Source organism: Squalius cephalus (assembly GCF_949319135.1).
Source record: "Squalius cephalus genome assembly, chromosome: 9".
Lineage (NCBI taxonomy): Eukaryota > Metazoa > Chordata > Actinopteri > Cypriniformes > Leuciscidae > Squalius > Squalius cephalus.
Genome location: NC_137130.1, coordinates 33453906 through 33465083, shown reverse-complemented (window position 1 = coordinate 33465083; position 11178 = coordinate 33453906). Strand labels below are relative to the sequence as shown.

Sequence of the window (11178 nt, the reverse complement as noted above, 5' to 3'; positions counted from 1 at the left end):
GCACGTCGGGGTACGCCGAAGGGTACGCGTGCTACTCAGCCTACGACGTAGCTACGGTGTGAGTTCGACGCAGAACTATAAATTGTGCTAATACAATGGCTGCCGCGTACGCGTGACCTTTGAGTCCTTGAGACCGTAAGGGGGTCTCATTCATAATTTAAGGTTTCAGAAGGGTGCTCGTGAATGAACATGTAACATCTAACTTTATGGTCGATATGCGAACTGATGCGAGCTCCACAGCAGACTTGTTCCCGACAGTCTGTTCCCCCTGCGTTACGTCATGAAAGTGTGTAATGTAAAAGACTAAAAAAGACAAAAACATGTTTTGAAAGAGGTATTAATGATGTATTGATTAAATTTTGTCAATTTTGAACAACAAAAAAGCTACACAGCAAAAAGTCCAGTGTTGAATTAACTCTCACAGAGTTGATTTCAACACTTTTTGAGAGTTTATATAGCTCCACACTTTCCGGAGTTAAATTAACACTTTCACAATAGTTAAACATTTAACACTATACCAGAGTTCCTTCTTTGACTCTATAAAGTGTTAAAATAACACTCAAATGGATACAGAAAAACAACACTGTTCAGAGTTACATGTTTTATTAATTATTAATTAGTTTCAATCTGTAGTGTTAAAAAAAATCTACAAAACAGTTAAATAAACTCAAGCAGACAAAATCATTTCCATCAACTTGTTTATTTTTAATTCTCTTTTGCAGTGCAATTTTAAGTCGATTTAAAACATTACAAAAGAAGGTATGATATACAAATGTTCATCTGCAACACTGTATGAGTTTTGAATATCAAATGGCTTACAAAATTTAATCTCTGACATTTTTATAACACACCTTTCCTCACTTCGTAGTACTCTGAATGCATGAAGATGCTCATCAAAATTCTCTGTAAATAGTTTGTTTACCAATAGATAAATGAGGTTGTCAACCAAAAGTACATCACTTATTTGACAAAAGACTGGCATTTCATTTTCCATTGCACTGCAAACAACAAGTCCAGCTCTATATTCGACACCATCAACTTTAACCCAACTGGTTGAGAAGACATCTTTTGACAAGATCATTTCAAGGATATGATTGCTGACCACATTCTCATCTCGTAGGGAAAATGATTTAATTGGACCAAACTCATTATGTTTGAGGGTCAAGGATTCCCAATGATAAGCAATGGCCATTTGATGCTTTTTAGCCAACGATTTTGTTATGTTTTTGAAATTTTTAAAAAAATCTTTGAACATCTTGTGTTTGGCCTCAAACCTCATAGACCACATATATAATAAAGGGCCAATTTTCCTTATTGAAGAGGGGTAGTGTATCATAAAATGATGCTTGGGTATTAAATTTTTATGTGGGTACAAGTACTTAAATAGTTTGTGGTGGTCAGCAATCAAGTGCTTCAAATAAACTGTCATGCCTAAAGTGAGACAAGGCGAAAACACAATGTTCATTATTTGGAGTAACAGTAACAACAAACTCCAGTGTTTGTGACCTGGAGGAACAATGTCACCAAACAAAAGAGGCAGGTTTTTCACAAGACATAATGTCTGAATGGAATTTAAACCAACACCATTACCAGCACTCTCCAAAATAACCTTTGTGGGGCGGTTTTTACGTTCTAAAAATCCATAATCAAAAGAATAAATCCTCGAAAGCAAGTCCTCTTCAGAGATAAAGTTTTGTGTGAGATATCCTAAAAGCAATTTAGTTTCGTACTGAGCCACACCCTCTAGAAGATCATGCATTATATCGAATGAGTAGTTATTGCAAACATGAAAATACTTAAGTGTATTAAGTGTAGAATTTTTTTTCAAACCATACAGTGACCTCAATTGTGGGTTTTCCTGGAGAGACTGGCAATGCATTTCAAAGATTTCTTTTCCACGAAGGACCACCTTAGGATCATCCTCACTGTATACTGTTTGAGTATCCTGCTTTTCAATTAAACAAAGGCGACAGAAATGACGGCTACTAAATGACTCATTAAAACCAAGAATTGAGTGCATTCCTAGATTATCGCCAGTGATCTGTGCAACGGTGCCATAAATCTGCTCATCTGAAAATGGAAGACTTAATCCTTGGCTTTCCAGTATCTTTATATCATTTATCAACGGTTCCAGAATAACATTAAAACCGTACTTACTTATATCCTGTGTGTGAAAAAGTGATAACAAATGAATGTTCATTAGAACAGAGTTAAATTTGGGGGGCAAGTTTCTTACAATAAAATAAAGACAGCCAATTTTGTGAATTACACGTTTGGAGCCAAGGGGATTGGCAGTTTCAAAATCGTCATAGTATATTTGGATTTGTAATGCATGTTTCTTGGTTGTAAACAAAGGGTGAGTTTTAAAATAACTACCATCGCTAAAATCTTTAAAAGTGTCAGTCTCTAATCTACAGTCTTTCCTTAGGAGATCACAAATGTCTGGATTTCTGCACATGAATTTCAAACTTTCTAAAATTGGCACATAAATGAAAGTATCTTTAACTGGTACTTGGTCATAAGTACCAGATTTCTGATTCAGTCTGCTATCATATCTCAGTCCAAGTGTTATCTCAACTGGTTCAACCACTCCCCATTTTTCTTTAAAGTACTCATTTCGTTTCCAATCGGTATTCAGATTTGTGAATGGATTTTCTAATTTTTCAAAAGATTCGTTTATCACAGATTTGTAAGGGTCACTTGTAGGTAAAGCAGAAAGCATGTTACGCTTAGCTTGTGTGTGAAGTGCATCTGTAAGTTCCTCTAAATCTCCAACAATTGAGGTCACTAAACTGTTTGAAATTCCACTTCCTTGTAATTTTGCCACAATGGATTCACACATTTCTTTAGTTGAATCTTTAGTAAACTCAGAATCATTGTTCTCAGAGGAAACACTGGAACAAGGAGATTCATGCTGGGGATTCATTTGGTTCTCTAAAGCATCCACTCGAGAAGAACTTGCAACTGGCTCACTCGAACATCCAACAGTTGAAGTTTGAGCAATTCTCTGAACATTGCTATGAACATTATTAAGGTGCTTACGAAAACCTGCATATGTTTGGAACTGATGCCTACAACCTTGCTGCGAACAAATCAATTTGAACTTAGATCCAGGATAGTAACTATGTTCACCTCTTAAATGTGAAATCAACTGTTGACTGCTGTGGTGCTGTGTCTGACAAATAAAACAGATCAGCATTCTCTCAACAATAATCAGACTTTAAGATAAGGTTACTGTCTGGTTAAGCAGTCTGGCTCTCAAGTCTTTGACTCTGGGTGACTCCTTCATTTTCCCTACATCAATGTTATACACTGTTGTCTGCAGGAAAGTGTAAAAGCTCACAAGTGCACTATCATAGGACAAATTGAACACGAAATGTGCCTTGAAAAGTTCATCAAAAGCCCCAAGGGAGCGGTTTGCCTGGCATGGGATGAGATGCTTATCCAAGGTGATGTAGAAGCTGTCAATCTTGCTTCTCTGACGTCCAACGGCAAGGAGGTACGGGTGCTGATGCTGGTTGTTTCTGAGGTGCTCCTCCAAACTGCAGCATGACTAGGGTTAGAATGAACACAGAACATTAGACACAAACATAATGTGCAATCACAGAGAAAACAACATTATAAAATGATTGCTCAAACGTTGACTCAGAAATATGTGAATGCCTACAAGACTTGATTTTTAATCTCATTCATGTTTTGAACAACCAACAACACTTTAAAATGCCACTACCTTATGAAAGATTACAAGTCTTTCAACAGCATCACATGCACTGATTTTTGGAGACTTCAGTCCTCCTGGTGGTGGTGGAAGAAGATGTATCAGTAACAGAAGGGATGCCATTTCCTGGTCATAGACTGAAGACAAAGATTAACATGAATTAATTAACTGAAAACTTATAATGTAATACTTTAAGTTTGATTAAGAACAGAGAGCATATTAAACATTCATCTGTTTTGTTCATGTTTAGCCTGAAATTTGTTTTCCAGATTAAAAAAATTAATCTGGAAAACACCCGTCTTATAGGTTGTGATGTTGCTCATATTTTTAACTATAAATGCAAATTTAGCAAATGCTCCAAAACAATTAAATCAAATACAACTTACCTCTTGCCTCGTCAAGATCACCTTCTGCTGACAGCAACAACTGACTCAACTCTGCTGTCGATGATAGACGCTTGGCTTCTTTTATGACATTTGGCCTGAAGAACGTGTCCCACTTCTGAAGCAGCCTGGTGGATATCTCGGCATCAAATAGGAGAGTGAAGTCCTGATCCACCTTTAAGAAAGAAGATATTAAACTATAAACAATACTCTCAAAGTGCATGCCACTGAAAACATGTTATTCCAAACTTACCAGCCCCTTTGTATCCAGGAATCTTGGGAAGGTGGAGAGAATATCAACACTAGAGCCTGGATCTTTAACGAGCTTCTGGCGATGCTGAAAGGTCTGTCTCATCTTCTGGAAAATTTGTGACTTGTCTGTGGCATGGTTGAGCAAAGACATGGCCTCTTTGCAAGCATCCCCATCAAGTTGATCTTCAAAATTAGTAACCCTTTGGCATTTAGGGCCTCCTGGAGAAACATCAAGAGGGCTGTCTGGTAACACAGATCCTCGACGAATCTTCCTGTGGACTGTTTTCATACGCCAGGCGATGTATCCTGTGTTGCTTGCAGCATCATAGAAGTGTTCCTGAAATAGACTTTATAATCCTTTATCATGTACAGACTAAAATATCAAACATTTACATTTCAATGTCATAGAAACAGCCTGTGTAATAATATTACAAGTATGAATTAAAGTGCCATGCAAACAATAACAATGACTTACGTAGCCTTTCTTAGAATATGGATCTCTGAGGGAAGGGAACAGCATCACGATGCCATGGGCATACTGTTCTCTGACTGATTTAGTAGGGAGTTGTCTAAGAGAAAGTATCAAATTAGTTATCGTAATTTACACAATGACAATGCAGTTATTGGTGTGTAAAAAAAGAAAAATATGCTAAAACAAATACCCGTGTGTATCAATCATGTGAGACACCAGAATATTAATCATGTGTCTTCTTGTGGCATCTGTAAGAGTTTCTGTTTCTAGATACTCCTGCAGTACTGCCTCACCACCAGACTTGAATTTTAGCACATCTTCAACCAACTAATAAAAAACATGAGAATGGTGATTCACATTTTTTTAGAAACTCATAGGGGAGAAAGTGTTAAGAGGGATAGTTCACACAGAAATGAAATTTTTGCCACTAATTACTAAGCTTTGTGCTAACCTGTTTAGCAGACAGTGCAGATGTATACTCATTTCTTTGTCTTTTGTTAGGGACCTCATCTAAGATTACAGTTGATGCACTTGAGCTGCTTGATTCAGATGTCTCAGATATGGAAGAGTAGTCTGAAAATTCTAAAGAATTAGAAAATATTAAAATATTTTGATGACCAGCACAAGGATTAGAAACATGAAATAGCTCATTTATCATATATTTATTTATTTATTATGAGTGCTTGATGATACCTTCCTTTCAAATTCAATAAACTTACCATCATTTGAGAAAACAGTCAGCACCACATTGCCTTGTCCAACGAGGTCACTGAAAATTTCAGCATCGACTTCTGTCCCCGTTGCATCCTTGTATATAACTTTTGCATCTGGAGGCAAGCAAAATCTCTCGATGACTGAAAAAGATGAGATGAAACTGAATGTACTTTTTACATGTAAAGAAATCTGTATACAACATTTAGCCTATGTATAAAATATAGACTACCATATTTTAATCAAGTAAAATAAAACATACCTTTTAGATGAAATAGCATGAAGTCAAACCGTCCTTCAATACAATCCAGCTTCACATACTTCTGCTGTTCGCTGTACTTGACCTGGACCAGCATTTTTATTATAACTGCAATGCGTTTGACAATGTAACGTTACATCAGTGTAAAGGAAGAACACTGTACGGCTGCATGACATATCATTTAAACATCAATAGCTCGATGTGAGGATGCGCACAAGTCACTTAATTACATTTTGTCTTGTAATAATTTGATCCCTTGTTACTTAAATCAAAATGAGGGAACGTATTAGTACGACATGACCGCGATTTACATACGTTATGCATGATCATAAATGGATATATCGTGTTAATTTTCTTACATATAACGTTACATATAAATAGAGAGAGAGAGATAGATAGAGAGAGAGATGATACCGTGGCCACGAATGAATAATTCGTTCCCTCCTTTTAGTAAATGGCAGCGTTAAATCGTGACCCACGAGGTAGGCCTAAAATTCATGTCCTCGTTTTGATTAAAATATGAACTTGTCCGCATAGAGCTGCATACTATATGTAAAATTGCACATGTTGCGGTTGTATTCATAGCATCAATCATAAATGTTTAAGTAGTTTGATTTAATTTGGCTTACCGTTCAAACCTACACGAGGACATTGACGACGACGCTTTCTCCAACGAACGAAGAAGTGAAATGCGCATGCGGCGGCGCCACTGGGCGGAGTGTAATTACACCTCTAAGGAGTTGGTTTAACACTGATGATCAACTCTGTCAAATAACTCCAACTCCGAACACCATTTTACTCTAAATGAGTTAAAATTACTCTTAGGGTGTTGAAATCAACTCTGAAATGTTTAACACCTAAATTTTAACACTCCAATTTTTGCTGTGTACCTACATAGTTTGCCTTTATATATTGTGGATTTACAGTAATAGTCCAGTGCATCCTCATTGCTTTTATAAAACAGTTGCTAACTTGCTACACAATGAAACAAGACTATAAAATGACATTAATTAGACTTTTTACGAAAATTTTAAGAAATAAAGTAATCAAGAGGTATTGACCCTGACATGTAAAATAAGATTTATTATTTATGACAAATTTCATATTTCTTAATGGGATTGTAGACATCCTGAAATATAGTTAGGCGCTTCAAGTTGATTCAACTCTGTAACAAGTAATAACTGGCCCATCCTTTGAGGCAACTGCAATACTCTCACACTAGATGGCGCTGTGGTGTCAAAACTATAAATTCAAGGTCTCTTTACAATTCTGCAACAGTAATGTAAAGCATTAGGGTGCACATTTTATAAAACTAAACGAGACTTGTTAAAACATGTCTTGGATTAAAGATCTAATTAGGATCTTGATGTGTGTGTGCTCGCTAATAACATTTTCTGTTTGAAGAGTTGAACTATGAAAATAAAATAAATATTATTTTTTGGAATATGATCAAACTTGATATTTACACGTGATAAACATACTCTCCGATAATGATAAAAATGTATCACACACAAAATGTTGCCCTGGCAGAGTATTATTTTGTTGCTCTGGCAGAGATATGGCCCCTTCTCATTATAGCAAAATTTAACGTTTTGTATTGAAATCAATTGTATTGTTACATTTTCAGTATGATGGTGATCAGTATTGGGGACAATGGAAATTAATGTTTTGTTTTGTTTAGTTTTTTTTCTTAAGAAAAGTGCAACAGAATTTCCCTGACACCTTTTAATGTATTTTTTATTTATTTAGAAGTTAAAAATATGTTTCAACATTTAAACAATCCTACAAATATGAGGGAAAATCAATAAAATATGCAAAATAAAGGTCAAAGCTAACAATTCACCTTAAACAAATCATGTATTTATTTGTTTTCCTTTTATATCATTCTAGAGGGGCAGAAAAGTTTCCTAATTGACAAAGCACGTATAAACCCAGTATTGAGAGGACCTGTTAACACAACATATGAGCACACATAAGTTCAGCTCCTGTCTGGGTCACAGCAAAATCCTGATTTGAAACGGGTGGCATCACTCTGTCACTCAGTACAATGTCTTCTCTGTGTTCTGTCCCTGTGTGGCGTATATGGAGTTTAAGAACATTGCTTCCTTCATCTGGCTCACAGACAAATTTAGCTACATCTGTCCTGCAACAGAGATTTGATTCTTCCTCCTTTATTTTTGGCATTTTATAAGTCCTTATAGTGCACTTGGGGCTCTGAGGGTCTCTCTCAGCGTCTTAGGTTTCAGCAGCTGTGGACTGCCTCTTTTCTCTTTTGTATGAAGTCTGGTCTATCCTGCCGCATTTGGAGTTCAGAAGAATGCTTTAAAACTCATGTGTCTTAAAGCACAGAAAGTATTTAGATTTCCCCATACAGTCTGACACAGTGCCATCATTGCTGAGATGATGGCTGTAATGATGAAAGGATTGTTGTAAAGGTAGCTGGCAAATGGTGTAGCCATCTATGAGTAGGCGTACTATTCACTATTAACAGATGAATGCATAAATGTACAGGCTTCCTCTTTTGGGAGACTGATCAACATCCATGGGTATTTAGCGTTACAAAAGAAGCAACTGTGAGATATAGCCTAGAGACATAATTATGAAAAAAAAGCTGCAATTGCCTTATTTTATTTTATTATTATTTTTTTATTATAATTTTTTTTATTAATTAATTATTTATTTTATTTTAATAAAAAACCTAACACAGATAAATAATAAAATAAATATAATTAAATAAAATATTAAATAAAAAAGCTGTGTGAGTTTTAATTTATTTATGTAACTTTTCAATTTTCTCTTGTTTTGTGCAGTTTTAATTCCCCCTGAGAAAGTATTTTTCTTGTTTGTTAGCTATTCTTTAACCTAATGTTATTGTTCGCAGAAAAAAAACTGCGATACATAATACATAAGATTGTATATTAATCTTATTTGTGTATGTTATAAATAGAAAATAAATTATTAATTCAAAGGATAGTTTACAAGGACTGGGACTTTTTTAGGACTTTTCTCAGTCAAGCAGCCACGCCTCCCAAACGAGCTCATGTTTTATGCAGGAGCACAGCCTTCGCTGTAATAGGATTGGTAGATCTGCTTGCGGGGCGGAGTTGAAGCGACAGCGCCTGTAGTTGTCCGCTGAAGTGCGTTTCAGAGACTGAATCATGAAGAACAGAAAAGCTCACTGGGAGTGGTGCGGACATTGTGCAATATGCGAATAGGACACGTTATGTGCGCTCTTGTTGCCTGTGTGGAGTTATAATGCAGCTGCTCACAGACCCTGCTGCTGACCTCCATGAAGTGTTCAAGCTCAGATAAAGTCGGACAGACACTGTAAACGGATACTGGGAACACATACAGGACAAACCCGCAGAATAAGAGTGTGATTGTAATACTGGAGGAGAGATGGGGAACGCTGGGAGTATGAACCAACACACGGACCCCCGAGGACACCACATGCCCCTCAAACTGCCCATGCCCGAGCCGGCGGAGCTGGAGGAGAGATTTGCGCTCGTTCTGGTCTGTAATAATGATCTTAAATATTATCAGACAAACAACCAGAAAGAAATATTAACTTTCAGATTTAACTTTCCTTATTCTATTCTATTCTATTCTATTCTATTCTATTCTATTCTATTCTATTCTATTCTATTCTATTCTATTCACATAGTTGTTCTTTTATGTATTTACACAATCAAAAGTAGGCTATATGGATCCGTCTTGTAGACATATAGAGAAGTTTACTTTGCCATTGTATTTTTTTTGTTTTGTTCTATATTCTATTTTATTCTAAACTTGGTATTAGTTGTACTTTTATTTATTTACTTTCAAAAGTACATGGATCCGTTTTTTAGACATAGAGATGTTTACTTTGCTATCGTAGTTTGCTGGCATTCTATTCTATTCTATTCTATTCTATTCTATTCTATTTATTAACATTTGTTCTTTAGGCTATATGGATCCGTCTTGTAGACATAGAGAAGTTTACTTTGCCATTGCATTTTTTTGGTTCTATTCTATTTTATTCTAAACTTGGTAGTAGTTATACTTTTATTTATTTACTTTCAAAAGTACATGGATCCGTTTTTTAGAGATGTTTACTTTGCTATCGTAGTTTGCTGGCATTCTATTCTATTCTATTCTATTCTATTCTATTAACATAGTTGTTCTTTTATGTATTTACAATCAAAAGTAGGCTATATGGATCCGTCTTGTAGACATATAGAGAAGTTTACTTTGCCATTGTATTTGTTTGGTTCTATTCTATTTTATTCTAAACTTGGTAGTAGTTGTACTTTTATTTATTTACTTTCAAAAGTACATGGATCCGTTTTTTAGACATATAGAGATGTTTACTTTGCTATCATAGTTTGCTGGCATTCTATTCTATTCTATTCTATTCTATTCTATTCTATTCTATTCTATTCTATTAGTCATATAACTGGCCTTGGACGGTTCCATGGTAGAGTGATATCAGATGGTAATACAACAGTACTTGAATTTAATTATCATATTCATATACCATAGTATTATTTACTGGCACTTCAAAGACTACCATGGTACTGCATTAATACAATTTCCAAAAAGCTGTGGCACTTTTTGTTAACTTTTTTGTTTGTGTGGTAATGTTTGATATTCAGGTGTCTGTCTGGGTTACTTTGAAATATGTTCAATAACCTATTATAAATAACTTAATCTTGGATGATAGAGCAAAAGCAGAATACTTGTGTTTATTATTATTTCAGTTTAATGTCATTTCATTCATGAATGTGTTAATAATGGCCCTGTCTTAGGGGCTGAAAGTACTGCTGAGGGACCTTATGTAAAATCTTTTTTTTTTTTTTTTTTAAGATATTTTGTCTTGAGTTGTCTAGATTGTCTGTCTTTCTTCTGTCTTGGGAAAGTTTGCTTATCACACACTTCCAATGCTTTCCAGAGCATAAAATGTCCATTTGTCTAATACAAATAAGTTTGTTATTTAATATTATTTATTAAATGGCCATTGTCAAGACAGATTACACCTTCATGTCATAATTTGTTTAAACTCTGGCATCATGTGCCTCTGTCTAGAACAGCAGTTTCCAAACATTCTCTACTCACCCAGTTCTTTTAGCATAATGATGACTGGAATATGGCACAGGAAATGGTGTCATGAAGTTAGAATCTACAATCCTTTGACTGAAGAATGCAAGGAATGTATTCGATTAGTATGCAGCTACCTGAAGTGTGCTGTGTGTTGAGTTCTGGCCATCTGCTAGGCCTGGTTTTATGGGGACATATAAATGTAGGTCAGACCTAATGCTTCACTAAACACTAGACAAACCCTTTCAATTAACGCACACTCTCACACTCACTATTCAGAGTGGAGTTTTCTTCAAGGAAAGCAGCT

At 35.6% G+C, this 11178-nt stretch overlaps 2 protein-coding genes across 4 annotated transcripts in view; one reads left to right on the top strand and one right to left on the bottom strand.

Moving 5' to 3' along the window:
• Window positions 1–682: 682 nt before the first annotated feature.
• Window positions 683–5892, bottom strand: LOC307163957 (uncharacterized protein; the record flags this gene model as incomplete). Its single annotated transcript, XM_079880304.1, has 9 exons — window positions 683–3553; window positions 3731–3855; window positions 4105–4276; window positions 4355–4690; window positions 4829–4922; window positions 5016–5152; window positions 5277–5407; window positions 5545–5679; window positions 5799–5892. The coding sequence occupies 9 exons, from the start codon at window positions 5890–5892 to the stop codon at window positions 3221–3223; spliced, it is 1557 nt and encodes a 518-aa protein (XP_079736430.1). The 3' UTR covers window positions 683–3220.
• Window positions 5893–8901: 3009 nt separating this feature from the next.
• Window positions 8902–11178, top strand: part of fmnl2a (formin-like 2a) — a 118297-nt gene continuing 116020 nt past the window's right edge. For all 3 annotated transcript variants that reach the window (XM_079880244.1, XM_079880245.1, XM_079880246.1), the window contains exon 1: window positions 8902–9308. In XM_079880244.1, the coding sequence (XP_079736370.1) occupies window positions 9195–9308 (114 nt within the window). In that variant the 5' untranslated portion in view covers window positions 8902–9194. The remainder of the gene's footprint in view (window positions 9309–11178) is intronic.